Source organism: Balaenoptera musculus, chromosome 6, assembly GCF_009873245.2.
Source record: "Balaenoptera musculus isolate JJ_BM4_2016_0621 chromosome 6, mBalMus1.pri.v3, whole genome shotgun sequence".
In the NCBI taxonomy this organism is placed as follows: domain Eukaryota; kingdom Metazoa; phylum Chordata; class Mammalia; order Artiodactyla; family Balaenopteridae; genus Balaenoptera; species Balaenoptera musculus.
In genome coordinates, this window is record NC_045790.1 from 108,325,966 (window position 1) to 108,343,288 (window position 17,323).

At 48.3% G+C, this 17,323-nt stretch overlaps 1 protein-coding gene across 2 annotated transcripts in view; it reads left to right on the top strand.

Moving 5' to 3' along the window:
* The window catches only part of STXBP1 (syntaxin binding protein 1), a 70,471-nt gene that overhangs the window by 39,512 nt on the left and 13,636 nt on the right, over positions 1-17,323 (top strand). For both annotated transcript variants that reach the window (XM_036854418.1, XM_036854419.1), the window contains exons 4-16: positions 286-362; positions 1,332-1,410; positions 2,543-2,646; positions 4,365-4,513; positions 6,259-6,343; positions 7,155-7,285; positions 8,766-8,873; positions 9,915-9,975; positions 11,316-11,381; positions 12,016-12,096; positions 14,277-14,415; positions 15,132-15,241; positions 16,268-16,369. In XM_036854418.1, the coding sequence (XP_036710313.1) occupies positions 286-362; positions 1,332-1,410; positions 2,543-2,646; positions 4,365-4,513; positions 6,259-6,343; positions 7,155-7,285; positions 8,766-8,873; positions 9,915-9,975; positions 11,316-11,381; positions 12,016-12,096; positions 14,277-14,415; positions 15,132-15,241; positions 16,268-16,369 (1,292 nt within the window). The remainder of the gene's footprint in view (positions 1-285; positions 363-1,331; positions 1,411-2,542; positions 2,647-4,364; positions 4,514-6,258; positions 6,344-7,154; positions 7,286-8,765; positions 8,874-9,914; positions 9,976-11,315; positions 11,382-12,015; positions 12,097-14,276; positions 14,416-15,131; positions 15,242-16,267; positions 16,370-17,323) is intronic.

The following is a 17,323-nucleotide window of genomic DNA, read 5'->3' on the forward strand; positions in this document are numbered from 1 at the left end:
GAGAAAAAACAGAAGGAAGAGGCAAAAGACTAGATCAAGGAATTTACTTAAACTGAAATGGGAAATAGGAAGTATTTAGTGTGATAAGGTTTCAGGTTTTCTACCACCTGAGCCTCGTGAGACAGAGGAACGTGGTAACTCTGGGGAAGGGGCATTGAGTCTTTCCTCCCCCCACTGTAGATTTTTATTGCGCCAGTCTGAAGGTGGCCTCTCTCTATGGCTTCTAGTTTTATGATCACCAGTTCTGTTTTCTTATTTACCATGGGCCGCTGTTTTGTTGTCTAGTTGTGGAAGACATCAACAAACGCCGAGAGCCGCTCCCCAGCCTGGAAGCTGTGTATCTCATCACTCCCTCTGAGAAGGTAAGCCCTGCCCAGAAGAGCTTTGGCTGAGGTTACACGTGCTGGCTTGGTGTCTGTGTGGCACCATGTCTGATGGTTCTGGGTTAAGCACGCATTTAACACCCTGCTCTGTTTAAGCGTGCAATCCACCAACGGGGAAGGGGGGGTGCGGTGAGGAGTGAAGAGTACATTCATTAAGCTTTCTGCCAAAAGCCAGGCTGGACCAATCTCGATTCCCCCTTGTGTTCGCTTTCTAAGTAGGAGATCACTTTATCTAGTGATCCGCCTCCAGAACTTGGGTATTTTATGCTTTCAGATCTCTCTTTTTTTTTTTTGGCCTCGCCACGCAGCTTGCAGGATCTTAGTTCCCCCGACCAGGGTTTGAACCTGGGTCCCCTGCAGTGGAAGCTTGGGGTCCTAACCACTGGACCACCAAGGAATTCCCAGATTTATTTCATCAATATCCAGTTAGGGTTCAAATTTACCTGTTTTATCATTTTGGGGGGTTGGTTCAAATCAGTATCCAAGCAAGGCCCACCTTCTTGCTTTTGGTTGCTAGTTGTCTTAATGTAAATTCCCCCCAGTTTTCATGTTTTCTTTTCATTTTTGAAAACTGGCTTATGCGTGAGTTTCTGCAGATGCAACTAAATTGCCAGAACTTCATCACGGTGAATCTCCTGGCAGGTTTCTGACCACTTTCCTCTTTTGTGGGTTTCTTCTTAGGAACCCAAGTTATGGTGGCTCCAAAGCATGGACGCTGTCGTTTTGGAATGAGCTGGGGAGGCTTTTGTTCATCTAAACTCTGAAACAATCCTAATCTTAAATCCTCAGAACTCAGTTATGGCCGAACATAAGTTAGAATTATACATCAGAAATCCCTTGCTATTTTATGCATGTAGCTTGAAGCCAGCATGGATTTGACTCTGTTCAGATGTAGGTTCCATTTGCTTCTAGAATCGGATCCAGTTCCCTTTTTTTCCCTTTCCATAGTCTGTCCACTCTCTCATCAGTGACTTTAAGGACCCACCAACTGCCAAGTACCGGGCTGCACACGTCTTCTTCACTGACTGTGAGTACAGCTGTCAGCTGCCGCCCCGGCCTTCCTGCACAGCCAGACTGACCCCAACCAAGCCAGGCCAACAGGGAAGAAATGGGTTGTTCCCACATTTGTCCTGATCTTTTATTTTCTCTTCAGAAGACAAATTGCATAAGAGATAAAAATAAACGCCCACAAATACAAACCTACTAGGTCCTGCAGTCCCTTCCTGATTAAAAAAATAGCTCCTCTTCTAAGGTCTAGCATGTTTAATGCTCAGAAGAATTTTCCAATGCCAGCCTTGGTGTTTCATTGTATAGACTTCCAGATATCACTATAAACTGCAGTGTGTTTCCCTCTACTTTTCAACTACAAAGACACTCTGATCTGGTGGTATTTGTATCAGGTACAACTGTATCATTGTCCTAGAATGTGTTTTCTTGCTTTGTGGAGGTTTTGTGCATGGAACCTAGTGCAGAGTGCACAATAATAACAGTTCACCCTGTGTTCTCTCTGGGGAAAACCCCACAAAACTCACCACTGAGCAGATGGGGGAAGGTTCTTGCAAAGAAGAATTTTATACTCTTTGAAGACGGGTGGCAAAGAAAGCAGGCAGATGGCATTAGTAATAATAAACCAATGACACATTTCTGGGGACCTGAAACTATTTGTTTGGCCCAGAAGAGTCATGAGAAATCGTGGTTCCCCCACCAAGTGGGACTCCTGTGCAGCAGAGTTCCTTAGAGGGCCTGGGGAAATGTCTGCATCACATTTCCCAACGATTTTATTTTTCTTTACTTATTTTTCATAAGTATCTCAGATGTGTGGTGTTTGTTTATATTACAGGCCTTTTCCTGATCCCTTCTTGATCTCTCTTGGTTCTTTTTCTTCCTCTCCTTAATGTCAGAAAATAGTTTTTATTAGCTCTCAATATCTCAGTCTTTATTGCCATTTGTTTCTTTGTTATACATTGAGGGCCTTGTAGGTGGTTTTGTATTCCTTTTATTCTTTTTATACCCTATAGGTAGTAGGTTGTAGGGTAGGATGAACTTTCTATTTACCTTTTTAAAATCCTAATAAAATAAAGAATTCCCTGGATATGTGCGAATGTTGAAATGAACCAGAAAATGGGCAGGAAAACCTACTGTCTTTGTCATTCTGGCAGCTTGTCCAGACGCCCTGTTTAACGAGCTAGTAAAATCTCGAGCAGCCAAAGTCATCAGAACTCTGACGGAAATCAACATTGCATTTCTCCCATATGAATCCCAGGTGAGGCGGCGTGGGGGAGGGCATAGAAAATCCACATCCTGGCTATTCTCTCAGGAACTCTGGCCACATGCGAGAGGGTGGGGCAGGGGTGCAATAAAGAGAGTGGGGGAGGGGATTGCTGAATGACGTGTTGTGAGTGGACGTTTACGTAATGGCAACAGTAGTCCTTAGGGGTCTGCCCAAGATGCCCTCGTGTTAGTCTCCAGTTATTTCTGACTTTCTGCAGCCATCCTGCCCTTCTTAGTGTTCATTTCATCCTCACTCACATTGTTCACGCCTATTGGCTGACTCCTTGAATAAGCAAAAAGTAGCCAATCCAGAAAGAGCTTGGGAGAAGGGGAGGGGAAGGGATCAGACAACACCCGTTTGCTGCAAAGGAGACTGTTTTTATGTAGAGATAACCTCAGCTTGTCATGTGCCGAAGGAACAGATGGTAGCCTTCGTCATGAGCTGTTAACACTTCAAGTGCCAAAACCTCTTCTCTTGGAAAAAAACAAAGTCGTTAAACCAGTAAAGGTGAAGCTGATCATGAGAGAACATACAAAATTTTTACCTCAGTATTTTAAGATTTGTTAAAATGCCTCCTCCTTGCAAAGAAACAAAAAATAACACAACTTCTGTGCATTTTGTAGACGTAAGAGATGATTGTGGCATTTCGGGTCTTTATAGATCAGCTTCTAGACGCCAGAGAGTGACCAATTCTTCGGTAAGAAGAGATGGAAAAAATAGAGTGTGAATATTTTAAAAAGACAGTCTCTTTGCCCTCTTACTTGGCCTAAAGCTTAATCTCAGCTTGAGCACAGGAATTTTTTTCCTCTGTGTGAGCCCTGTCACCACCTGGATTGAACAAAATCCAACTTTAGCATACACAACCATATTATATTTCGTATATTTTTGAAACGTAATAACCTTTTTTTAAAACCTCAGGTTTTCCAGATCACGGTAGTTTACCTCATAGAGATTCTGAGAGAATACTGATAGCTGGTAGCCTTGTAGTTTAAGAGGGAAGTTTAGTCTTCTAGAACCCTCCAAAAAAAAAAAAAAGAAAAATAAAGAAAAATACTTAGAACATACTATGAGGATAGGAAATTATTAAATCCATACAGAGCTCCTTTATTTGCTACAGTCACAGCACAATTTCTAGCCTGTCCCTTATTTATTTAAACTTACAATGCAACGGCCCGTGTGGTACGCCAAGACCTCCCCCCCTGCTCTCCTCCTGGGCTCCTCGCTGTTCATCAGACGCAGGCACACGCCTGCCTCAGGGCCTTGGCACCAGCCGGTCCCTCAGGGAGCCCCATGCTGGGCAGAAACCCTGCACCTCCTTCAAGCCCTGGCTCAAAACATCCCCTCCTCAAGGAGGCCTCGTGTCCTCCCTGTACATCCTGTGGGCATTCTTTCCCTGCTTCTTATGTTCTCATACATGTACCCATTTCTCAAATACCATAAAATTTACTTTTCATTATGTTTGCTGTCTGCCTCTTCCTGCAAGATTGCGCGCTCCTTGAGGGCAGTCATGGTTTGGTCACTAACAGTTCCAAGTGGTTAGCACAGTGCCTGGCACCCAGCAGACACCCAAGCCGTGTTTGTAGAAGAAATGAAAATCTGAGACACCCAGCCTCACTACCAGCTTGGAAAAAAACTCTGACGGTTCACCATTCTGGATGTATATGACAGTTCACCATTCTGGAAATATATGTATTTCTTCCCCATCTCAGGTGTATTCCTTGGACTCTGCTGACTCTTTCCAAAGCTTCTACAGTCCCCACAAGGCTCAGATGAAGAATCCGATCCTGGAGCGCCTGGCGGAGCAGATCGCAACTCTGTGCGCCACCCTGAAGGAGTACCCAGCCGTGCGGTATCGGGGGTAAGGCTGCGTCCCAGTCTGCCTTCGGTGGCCCTCCCCACGTGTCCCCGAGCAAGGAACTTCCTCTGGCCTTGCCATTCCTCTGGCAGTTGTCTCCAGAGGGTCAAGATTTGAGCGTCTCCATTTATAATTATTTTCCAGTGTTTTTGCTCTTTTCTAAATTTTATTGTGGAATATACCAGTACATACAGAAAAGGGCATGAAATACATATATTCAGTCAGTGAATAACTAAATGTGAACTCCCTGTAACTACAATCCAGATTTCCTACAATTTTTCATCTCTTCCTAACCTTAAAAATCAAATACCCACCTTGCAAAAGATGTTTCAGAGTAAGATAAAATACAAGGAGAATAATTCTCCAAAGGACACATTTCTCAGATTTGATAAGGTCATTCACTTAGCACTTACCTGCTGTGTGCTAAGTGCTAGGCAGGCGGACTTAACCTGAAGACACAACCCCTGCCCTTAGAAAGGTAGGGAGGGCAGGTAGGATGTGGGAGGTAGGTAGGTAGGGCAGGTAGGATGTGCACACCTACTATGTAGGCCTGCGAGACCAGTGCCTTAGGACAGTGCAGGCCACAGGCTTGGGCATCCAGAGCAGGGAGAGGGCCCTTTGAGCTGAGAGGAGCACAGCTTCAGAGCAGAGGTGGCATCTGAGCCCAGTCCCGGAGGACAGGTTCGGATCTCAGTAGACCGATGAGGAGCCGGGGGCATTTTGTTGGGATGAGCAGAAGCATGACGTTAGACAACAAAGGGTGAGCTGGGGGAGGGGTGGTAGTCTAGCGCGGTGTATGTGTGGGCAGTGGGGCGAGGTGAAGCCATTTCTGGAGGCCTTGGATGCCAAGTTTGGGATCATGCCCTTCAGTGGTTATCACTGGGTAGCCTCTGGGGGATTGGCACGGGGAGTGAACGCAGTGGTGTGGGAGTGTGAAGCTGGGAGCATGAGTGGGAGTCACAGCCCCACGAGGAGAAGCCAGAAGGGCGGGGGGCACAGCAGGAGGAGCGGAGGGTCTGAGCAGGAAGTGCAAGGAGCCTCATCCCCTCACTGTCCGCAGGGACGTGCACCCGTGGGACAACGCCCCCCTCCGTTAGGGTCCTCCCCGACAGAAGCCTGGTGGAAGATAAGAATGGGGTCTTGGGGTTCACTCGTTGGAGGGATAGGGCTGGGAGCAGAGCTGCTTTTGCGCTGAGCGTGGCCGGGTGGCAGGCAGCAGCCACAGGATAAACACCGCCAGGAGGAGCCCGAGAAGAGCCGCCCGGCTCGGCAAGGCGGAAGGTGCACAGGTTCTCACTGGTGCCTTTCCGGCTCTGCTGGCAGAAACGTCACTTCCCACGGAACAAAACAGGGTCCAAGGGAATTTGAATTGAGGGAGGTGAGAGTCAGGTGGGTCAGACTCAGACAGCCTGATCATGGGAAAAGGATGGATGGTTAGGACCCTCTGCTGAAGTGTGGTTGTTTATCTGGAGCTGCTTGGAAATACTACCTCTGCTTCCATTTGGATAGTTTGGTTTTTTTAAAGGAAACTAGAAAATCATTTATGTTCCAGGCACCGAGCTAAGTATTTTATTTGTCCTTTTAAATTATACATCTAATGTGAGTATATTCTCACTGTAAAAGAACAATACAGATGAAGCTTGTGTCTCCCTTGACCCTCCCGCACTGTCCTGCCTTCCTCCCTGAGGGCAGACAGTGTCATCGATTGGGGCAGGGCCGTTCACCCTCTGTCCCTCCTCCTTTGTCAGGGAATACAAGGACAATGCTTTGCTGGCTCAGCTAATCCAGGACAAGCTCGACGCGTACAAAGCCGATGACCCGACAATGGGGGAGGTAAGTCTTACTTGGCCCACGTGCTTCTCTCACCAAGCGACCACGGTGTCCGTGTGGCAGCCTGGGCACAGCTGGCTTCCTTTGCTCACAGAGCATGTGTGAGCGCCCTTGTTCCTGCGCAGTGAGCTCCAGCGAAACGCTCAAGCCCTTGGGCAGGCGATACAGATTGTGTTCAGTGTAGCTGAGCTACCAACTTGTTTCTGTTTCCCGGGACTTTCCCAGTGTTAGCACCGACAGCCCTGCCTCCTGGGACCCCCTCAGTGGAGCAGTATCAAAACCAGAAAATTGACATTGCTACAATCTCCAGACCTTATTCAGATTTCACTAGTTAGTACACGTGCTCGGGTGTGTGTGTGCACGTGCACGTGCGTGCACAGTTCCGTGCAATTTTATCACATGTGTAGATACATGTAACCACCACTGCGATCAAGACACAGAACTATCCCATCACTATCTTGATTTAAAAACTGACACCCCCAGGTTCTGGGGACCCCCTTAGTCCCAAGCCAGCTGGATGATGGGTCACCCTTTTTATAGCTGAACCTAGGTGGTGTTCCCCTTCGTAAGCTCACTTTAGACCCCAGCCACAGTTTTGGATCTGCATCAAAGGGCCCTCGTTATGAAATAGACACACTGGATTCTCACATGGTGTGTGCTGGTGTCCTTGTCCAGCAGTAAATGGACTTAGTGCTGTTTGAGTCAGAGTTTACATCCTGCTGCCACTTTTTACAGGAGGGGTAGCTATGCTAGTCGGAGAAGCGGGAGTTGTATGGGGTGGCTCATGAAACCATTCCCTGTGTCCTTCCTTCAGGGCCCAGACAAGGCACGCTCCCAGCTCCTGATCCTGGACCGCGGTTTCGACCCCAGTTCCCCCGTCCTTCATGAATTGACTTTTCAGGCTATGAGTTACGACCTGCTGCCTATTGAAAATGATGTATACAAGTAAGTACACAGACCCGGTGTGACTGCAGCTTTGCAAATGAACCAAACACACCTCTAATTTAAGAAAAAGGATGTCGTTAATCCTAGGAAAATCCGGTGCATTGATACAGTCTTGCTAATAAGCCCGCAAGCTTTTCTGTGAGTTCCCAAAGTCCGGCTGCACCACCAGCCAGAAACTCCTGCCCCTTTCAAAGAGAACAAGAACTTTAGATCTTTATGTCACAGCTCACGTCACCTCAGTTCATAGCTGGCTTGGGTGTGTTAATATGCTGACTTGTGTGTGTAAGAGCATATCTTATTCAGAGTTGAAACTTCTTAACTACAGGTCATGAAATATGATGATGATACAATATATCAACAGGAGTTTCCTACTGAATTTTATTTGCAGTTTGCTTCATTATAAACAACATTTTTCTTGGCAGCAATCGTCAGAAACTCAGTCTCTAAAAACTTATTTTTCTTTCTTTGGGAACAGGCTATATTGTTCTCGTGTCCTTTATTTTATAACATTAACCGTAAAGATAGTTGTTTCAAAATGAAGGTTCTAAAAATATGACTGAATCTCAGCTTTTCCCCTTTGGTACCTGTAATTCTTGCTTTCCTTTAGATGTTCATGATTTCACATGTGAAAATTTGCTGAGGGCCAGCTGCAGGCAGCTGCAGAATGCTGTTTAGGTCCCACACATTTGAGGATGGTGTCCCAGGCCGTTTCCAACCAGGAACAAGTGTGATCCTCGCCTTTCCCTTTCAAGTACCTCTGAACCCACCTATAACCTGACTTCACACCTGAGCCAGGTGGCTCTGATGGAGCTCATATCAACTGACCCTGGGGGTTTTAAACCAGGACCTCAAGTCAGTTGACTTTGATTAGACCTTTGGGTCTCTCTCTGCCTAAGAAATTGTTAGCCTTTTTAGATGCAGCAGACCTGACACAGATAGTGACACATCAGATGGTTAGGGTGCTTGCTTGACGTTCAGACGGATTCGTGTGAACATCTGGCTGTTATTTTTTGTTGTTTGTTTGGGTTTTTTTCTGCTCCTTCCACAAGGAGGAGTTCTACTTTTTTTTTTTAATTAATTAATTTTATTTTATTTATTTTTGGCTGTGTTGCGTCTTTGTTGCTGTGCACGGGCTTTCTCTAGTTGCGGTGAGTGGGGGCTACTCTTCGTTGCGGTGCGCAGGCTTCTCACTGCGGTGGCTTCTCTTGTTGCGGAGCACAGGCTCCAGGGGCACGGGTTTCAGTAGTTGTGGCTCACGAGCTCAGTAGTTGTGGCATGCGGTCTCTAGAGCGCAGGCTCAGTAGTTGTGGCTCATGAGCTTAGTTGCTCCGCAGCATGTGGGATCTTCCCGGACCAGGGCTTGAACCCGTGTCCCCTGCACTGGCAGGCAGATTCTTATCCACTGCGCCACCAGGGAAGCCCCATCTGTCTGTTTAAACCAGGGGGATTGGATGAATTTTGTGGGACGTCTCCTCTCCAGGTATGAGACGAGCGGCATCGGAGAGGCGAGGGTGAAGGAAGTGCTCCTGGACGAGGATGACGACCTCTGGATAGCGCTGCGCCACAAGCACATCGCGGAGGTGTCCCAGTAAGAGCCCACCCTGCGCCCTTCCCCTAGCCTCGGCCTCAGGCTCCAGAGCTCACCCCACCAACACGGGCAATCACAGTTGCCGGTTGCCGGTGTGCGTTCTCTGGGCAGCTTGACCAGAGCTCACCAGTGCATGAATTCGTTGCTTCTGCTAAGTCGCCAACGTGCTAACCAGTGATGATGAACCCCTTCTGATATCTGAGCTCAGGCTACACCGACTTCATGAAGTTAGAAAATCCATTCTGTGTTAGGGTTGCTTTTAGGATTTTTAGAAAGCATTTGTAGCTCTCTCAGTAAGATGCTTTATAGACACTAAACAGTTGAAGCCAGTTTATTCTGTTGAAGGATCCAGACTCCACTACATACAGTTCAGTTTTCGTTTATATAGCTGGTGTGTCCCCTTCCTCCTTGTTGTCATACCTAAAATTTCTGAGCAAGCGTTGATGTATTTACTGATACATGTGCTAAACCAGTACCTTGCTCTGAAAGTGTTTCAAAATGTTTCTAACACTGGAAAGTTTTTAATAAGACCTTTAAACTGTAGATAACAAGCCTGCTTTTGCAGAAAGACACATTCTGCTACACTGAGTTGGTGCTATCCGGCAGGAAATTCACAAGGAAGAGTGAGAAACTATTTCAGCCTGGGATAGTTCTGTTGTTAAATGTTAATTCACATTGCCAGTATATAATTTATTCATGCATTAAATATATGCTTTATTGTACTAATATGCATATTTTATAGCATATACAAAAAACATAAATTTGAAAAGGATGAAGTAAAATTATATAAATAGATGTCCTAACATTTTCTTTTCTGCTCTCAAATTGTCTCGCACACTCCACTATGGAGACCCCTGGCTTAGGGTATTAGGAAAATGATGTATCTGTCTCTCCTCTTAGAAAATCACTTTAGATGTATGCATTACGGGCAAGAAAAGCCGCCACATATTCCTAAAGGAGGAATCTTGCATGACTCCTATAGCATCATATAGAGACACTTGGTGCCGCGTTGAAGCTTAGCTGCGTCCTTCTGTCTTCCAGGGAAGTCACCCGTTCTCTGAAGGATTTTTCTTCCAGCAAGAGAATGAATACTGGAGAGAAGGTAAACCCGTACTCATGCTCCAGTGCTCCAGAGAAAGCCGAAACCCCTGCTTTCTCTCTGGGGGCGGGGAAGATGCCTCCTCAGCACGGGGCTAGTGAGTTGGGGGCTGAGAGGGTCATGGTCCTCTTTTCATCTCTACCATTTTGTCTTATTTTTGTATTCAAAATTGAGATCCGAACCCCCTGCCTTTTGATATTTATAGAGAGCTTCTCCTTGTTACTCTGAAGATTAGTGTTTACTGTTTTGGATCATGGTTCACTTTAAGCCAGAAGAACTTGCTAAAACCTTTTTTAGCTTGTGGTAGCATTAGAATTTATATCCTGATTCACCTGGGCCTCTCCTCCTCCTGACTGTTTATCAGAGGTGTTTTACTCTTCTTAGGAGAAATGCCGCTCTGACTGTATTGCTCCCTGGCTTAGGATCATTAAGCGATTTCCTGATCCCAGTAGAATCAAGCCCCACCGTGGACACGCCTTACAGAGCCCAGGTCATCGGGCCCCACAGACTCTCATCTCTGCCTCCCTCCTCCTTGCCCCCATCGCCTTGCTCAAGCCATGCCTGTGTTCCTTGCCTCGGCCTTGCCTTATGAGGTCCCTTTCCTTTGGCTCAGGCATCGTTTTCTCTGAGCCAAGACTAGGGAGGTGTCTCTGCTCTGCACCCACATTCATGATTCCCTCCAAGGGTGCTAATCCACTCACTTAGAATGGCTCCTCTGCTCAGTGTTAGCTCCATGAAGGCAGAAATTCTTTTTTTGTCCTTGTATCTCCAGCACCTAAAAGTGCCTGGTATCTAGTAGTCATTCAATAAATTTCTTTTAGGTACATGAGTGGGATTAGGTGGGTCACCCAATTAGAAAGTCAGCAGAGCCCTTCCACCTGTCAGGATGCAGATTCCAGCCTTCTCTCCCCTTCTCCCTACTTCCTACCTGTCTACACAACTACAGCCTTTCTGCAGAGATGAAATGTGAATTGATTCCATGACTGCTTGAGCTGAGTATGCAGAAAAGCAGCACGCAGAGGAAAAACTGTTTTTTCCTGGCAAGAATTATGCTCTCAGTAACTTTCTAGTCCAATAAATAAAACATAATTGCTAGATTTCAGAGGTCAGTTCCCCAGCTATAAGACAGTCACGGTATTTGGATCAATAATTTTTTGAGCCAGAGAGGTGGAAATCTAAACACACGTGATCTTGTGTTTAACAGATGCGCTTGGGGGGAGGTTACAGAGTGTGCACTCGGGAGTCCGGTGCTGGCTGCTGTCCTGTCCTGCGCCCACCCCCCTTGCCCACCCTCTTAGCTCAGGGCCATTGGAGTGAGACCATGTGCTTCCCTCTTCCCATAGACCACCATGCGGGACCTGTCCCAGATGCTGAAGAAAATGCCCCAGTACCAGAAAGAGCTCAGCAAGGTATGACGATCCAAAATGATCCATTCGCATCGTGAGTATAAACAGCTGCAAAAAGGCTCCTCTACCCTTGCTGATTCATAGAAATCCACAGGTTTTTAGTCATCTTCAATTTTTATTAGAAAAAAATGAAAGGTTGGGATAGACAGGTTATTTCCCATGATTTTCTTTTCTCCCCTTCATCTTTTTCTGTCTGTATCCTTCCAATTCCTTACCCCATGGGCCTGAGAGAGAGAGCTCGGAGGAAGTCACAATGATCTGGGAGTCACACATCGCTTCCGCCTTAGAAGCGAGTCACTAAATCCACACGAAGGCGAGGGGGATTGAGCGCCACCTGCTGGAGGGAGGAGTATGAAAGGATTTGTGGATGCCTGTGAAACCATCACCCCACCCCACCCCCATAAAGGATTTCTCCTTCCTCTTGACTCTTGTAGAAGGTGGTCTGTCCCTCTTCCTGACACACACAGTTCTCTACCCAGCGGTGTCTGTGAACCTGCTTGAACGCATATTTCATCTCCTTTATGAGGCTGGAGACGCCTTGATGCCTAGCCCTGTGTCAATACATAGCAGGTGCTTACTAGGTGCTGCGCAAATCAGCGAGTGATTCCTTGACCACACGCTCTCTGCTTTGTCCTAGTATTCGACCCACCTGCACCTTGCCGAGGACTGCATGAAGCATTACCAAGGCACCGTGGACAAACTCTGCCGGGTGGAACAGGTAGGGCCTTTTCCTTCTCTTTCTGCCAGGCCCATTTATTTGCTTAACTGAATTTTAACATCTGACCTTGAACACCCTGCAGAATCATAGGAAATAGAAATGGGAAAGCCTGCTAGATCGTGTTGTCTCGACTCTCTGGAGCCAGCGCAGTTCCACACTCAATGGTAGGGACTAGGTTGGTCTGGAATGCCATGCCATTTGGATTCTGCATTTCTGACTTTCCAGAGGCTCCCTGGAATGGCAGAAGAGAGGTGTACGCAGCGCTGAGCCCTACATTGACAGGGCTGGCTGAAGGTTGTATCCTGAATGTCTTTCCCTCCTGCCATAGCCACACCAGCTTGGAGACCTAGAGGCTGAAAGTGGGTAGGGCAGCCGAAGGTCAGAAATTCACCCACAGCCTCCCTGATCACAATTGGGATCGGAGTTCTGTCCCTGTCACTGGTTTGTTTGACGTGCTTGTTTCTCTCTGCTTTCTTTTCCTCGTCTGCAAAGGGACATAACAAAGCTGCCACATTTTCCAGGAGTGTCGTGTCGAGTCACTAATCCTGGCACTACATTCCTCACACATGATAACATTTCTCAACCGGGGTCAGCTTCTAAAGGAGGGGAGGTCATCCCACGATGCCGAAGCCTCAGCCAAAGGTCCCTCTTCACAGAAAAAAGAACTCAAGTTCTCAGTGTGAGGCTAAGATTTAAATCTCCTGGTTTGATGTGACAGGCTCGGCTAGGTTTGTAAGACCAGCCCTGATTCATGGACTGTCTCCTACGGGGAAGTAGCCCTGCTGAAATTCATCAGTTTCATGGGTGATGTTTGCAAACGCAAGGCGTCCTCTCCAAGAGAACTTGACTCTCCAGAAGATAGGTTGTCCCTAGAGCAAACGGTACAAATGCAGTTGGAATTCATCCTTGGAAGTTTACATTTTTCCAGAAGTGCCCAGTGGTATTCGTTGAACTAGTCACATTAAATTTTTTTTAAATTTATTTATTTATTATTTTTTTAAACATCTTTATTGGAGTATAATTGCTTTACAATGGTGTGTTAGTTTCTGCTGTATAACAAAGGGAATCAGCTATACGTATACATATATACCCATATCCCCTCCCTCTTGCGTCTCCCTCCCACCCTCCCTATCCCACCCCTCTAGGTGGTCACAGAACACCGAGCTGATCTTCCTGTGCTATGTAGTCACATTAAATCTGACTTTGAGGCAGTAGTAGAGCCAGGTCCTGCTGAGCAGATGTTTGTTGAGGCTGCGCTGAGCTGGGAAAGGGCCTTGGAGAGGGGCCCCACCTTCCTCTGGCCCAGGCTGGGCAGAGGCCCGAGCTTGAGATCATGCTTGTTACGGACTCCTGGGATCTTGAGGGAAAAAAGGCAACCTTCCGGCAACCTCTGTAAGAGCTCCAGAGAAAGTTGCAGCCGCTGGTCTCAGAACAAGACCAAATCGTTCTTGGTTTGCTGAGACTGATGTGCTGCTTTCTCGGGACTGTTGAGAATGGATCCGCCTCTTGCCTGAGTTGCGAGGGCGGGGCCATAGACCGTGCTTACTTCACTCTTTATCTTCAGTCCCACTGTTAGCACCCCCTCCCCCTTCATCTCCTTCAGTGGGATTTGCAGGGAGCCCATGTTTTTTTCTCCTCTCCCTAAAAGTGGTTGGAAGATTAAAAACAGAGGTTAAAATCCTAGAGTAGTTAAAACTCAGCGGGCACAGCCTTCCGTGCCAAGGGGAGTGGAGCAGGAAGAGTCCAGCCAGGCGGAGGCACCTTATAATTTTGAAGCTTTTCACATGTGGGAAGTGCATCCCCTTAAGCCCCGACCCCTCTGTAGGGCTTCGTCCCTCTTGAGGACCTACCAGGATTGAGGCTTTCCCTGAGGAATTGGCACACGTACACTGGAACTCACCTGGAGGGAAAAGCCTGCCTTTAAACAAGATGGCGAATCAGCGTGGTTTCTGGTTTTGGAAAGCGAAGCCTGGGGCTTTCCTCGGTTCTCACTGATGCCGTAGATACCAGTGCTGATTACCCCCGTTCTGATTAATTAATTGAGAGTATAAGCACCTGCTGAAGACCTTCCCCCAACCAAACTAAACATCCCAGACGTTTATGGAGAACCAGTTTTCTAGTAGTTACCATTTGTCCAGACTGTTGCCAGAAATGGGGTCAACATGGTGTGTTTTCTGCAGGACCTGGCGATGGGCACGGATGCTGAAGGGGAGAAGATCAAGGACCCCATGAGAGCCATTGTCCCCATTCTGCTGGACGCGAATGTCAGCACTTACGACAAAATCCGCATCATCCTTCTCTACATCTTTTTGAAGAATGGTAGGAACGGTGGGATATAGAGGAGGGGGATAGGCCTTTTCTTGGGGAAAATGAGGCAGCTGGGAGAGAGAACAAAGTGGAAAACAGTGTAAAAGACAAGGAAAAGGGAAGGAAAGGGGTGTTTAATAAGATCTGAGGGGCTGTTTACATCTGGGGAAATGTCATGTAGGCAAAACAGTTGCAACTAGAGGCTGAGTATCCCCCATTGATTCTGGAGTTAGTCAAAGGGACAGGATAATTCGAAGAGGACAGGGTGGGGACAGCTGGGAGAGTCTATTGGCTTTATGGCCAGTTTATTAGAGCATTTCTGCTAGATACTTTTAACTTGCCCCACATTTGTAATCTGTGCCTTTAAATAACTGATTTTTACCCACATATGTTGCCCATAAGTGTCCATAGGTGTCCATTGTGCCAAAGATGGACACAGAGGCTCTCCTATCCAAGCTGACTGTGATGTGGGCCAGGGGTGGTGGTGACGGCTGAGAAGCAGGAGACGGATGGAAATACAGACCATGAGGGGCAGCTGCTGCTGGTCACAGCCCGTAGGCTAGAGTGGAATTGGAGTCCTGATCTTGTCTTGTCTTACAGTAAACCTGATGCCATGAGCGGATTAGTTCCCACTAATCCCGAGGAGAAGGGGCACTGTTCCCCAGGCTCTGCTTCTCAGTGTGTGATGTCCAGGGGCTGGCGTGGTGATCGGGGTTTTGTTCTCGCAGGCATCACCGAGGAAAACCTGAACAAGCTGATCCAGCACGCCCAGATCCCCCCGGAGGACAGTGAGATCATCACCAACATGGCCCACCTCGGGGTGCCCATCGTCACGGATGTGAGCACCAGCCTCGCATCGGGGGGAGGCAGAGGGGAGACAGCAGCTCTCATCTCTTCTCCCCTGACTGACTTAAGGCAGCTTACAGTACACACACTCAACACTGAGAAAGAGAAAACATAAAATCAGAGGGATGCAGGGGTAGAGGTATAAATAAAATCAAGGTGTAGCGCCAGGAACCCAGGCGGGCACATCAAGGAGGCACACATAGTCACAGAGCCGAGCTGTGTCTGTGAACCCGCCCCAAACAGGAGTCATACCAGCTCCGTCCCACGTGTCTTGAGTCAGCCTGGCTCTGCCGTAGGACACTTAGACTCAGCATCTTCTGTGAGGTTGTGAACACAACGCTTAGTGTCACGCCGCCTTGCCACCTTTCGGTCTGCTTCTCTGACGATGACTCAGGACCCAGTGGGGTCAGGTGTGGGGGGCCCGACCAGCAATGAGCTCTGGAAGAGGCCGGGCGGGGGGCTCCAGGACTCTTCAGAGCCCCCCGCCAGGAACCTTGCTTGTAGGAACCCCACTTCCTGCAGGGAGTCAGCTCACGCCTCAGTGCTGGTAAAGCAGGGTTGTAGGTGGGCTCCTTCTGGAATCTTAGAGTCAAAAGCTTTGTTCCGGAGCCACCAGACCAGAGACCTGTGACTGGGGGCCATCTGGTGTTTTCAGGCCCTTGTTCACAAAGGGACCAAATGAGAACAGAGATGATTCATTCAGTGCATCCCATGCTGTTGAAGCAAAATCAAAGGATAAGTCACACCAAAGCAGTATTTTCTCCTATAGTTGACAACAAACTAATTTTTTTAACTCCCTGCATTTGTAAGAAATGGCACTTATCCGTTTGACCCACGTTTGCCATTTTTCCTGGCTTTGAAGAACCAAGTTTGCTCCAGGTTCTTGGGCTGGAGCCCACGGGGCATAGTCCGGGCTTTTGCAGGAAAAGCTCCCTACTTCTTAGTCTTTGCCAGGGCTGACTCCCAGAAGGGAGCCCAGGCGCTGACTCAGAGCCTCATATCATGTGTTTGCCTTCAGTCCACGCTGCGTCGCAGGAGCAAACCGGAGCGGAAGGAGCGCATCAGCGAGCAGACCTACCAGCTCTCACGATGGACCCCGATCATCAAAGACATCATGGAGGTCAGCGCGGGCCGAGACGAGGGCACAAGGGCAGCCGGGCCCGGGGCTCTGCACCTGAGGCCCGGAGGCTTCAGCCTCACCTGCCGTCGGGTGGGGGTGACACCCGGGGACTTGCACCCAGGCCTTGGAGGGTTTGTGCAGAGCAGCCCCAGGAGGCTGTCAGGTGTGGATCCTCAGATCCACACAATTGAGCCCCACAGTAGAGACCCCTCAATGGTACTGCAGCCGAAGGAACCAAACCCGTCACAGCACCTGAAGTTCCTATGAGTAAGGTGCGCCACGCCAAGGACGCAGCAGGGTGGCAGGGCCTCTGGAAATAGACCCCAGCCCATCCTCCTCCTCTCCCGCTGCGCCCCTCCTTCAGCCCTCACGTCAGCCACAGACCCTGCCGATCATGTGTCTGCTCAACCCTCTCCCTTGCCTGGAGTTCTCACCCTCCTTTCCACCTCCTGAACCCTGCCTTCCTGCCACGTCCCATACACTGGCCCACCTGTCTGCCCACCCAGCACCGCGGAGGCCTCCCTGGACTCCCGCAGCATGTGTCAGGGTGCTCTTTACATGTGTGTGCTGCTCGCCGTGTTGGCTCGTCGTTTTAGACCTTGGTCCTGTGCCCTCACCTGACGTGTCCTCTGGCACCGAGCCTTGCGCATAGTAGGTGTTTCGTATCTGCGAAAGTCAGGTAGCCCAGCGGTGCCCCTTCCTCCCCTTCTTGTAGCTCGAGGTCGAGGAAACCCTGTGTAGAATCCTGATGCACCCTGGGAGCTTTGGGGTGGGAATTGGAGATGGTCTTTCCAGTTCCTGCCCTTGACAGGTGGACAGGACTGGGGTCCAGAGAATGAAAGGTCTTGGCCAGGATCCCTTTGTTAATTCATAGCAGTCCATGTGTTCCCACTGAATTGTATGTTAAAATAAGTATATTTTAAGTATATATAGTGAGTCAGCTTCCTATTTTTA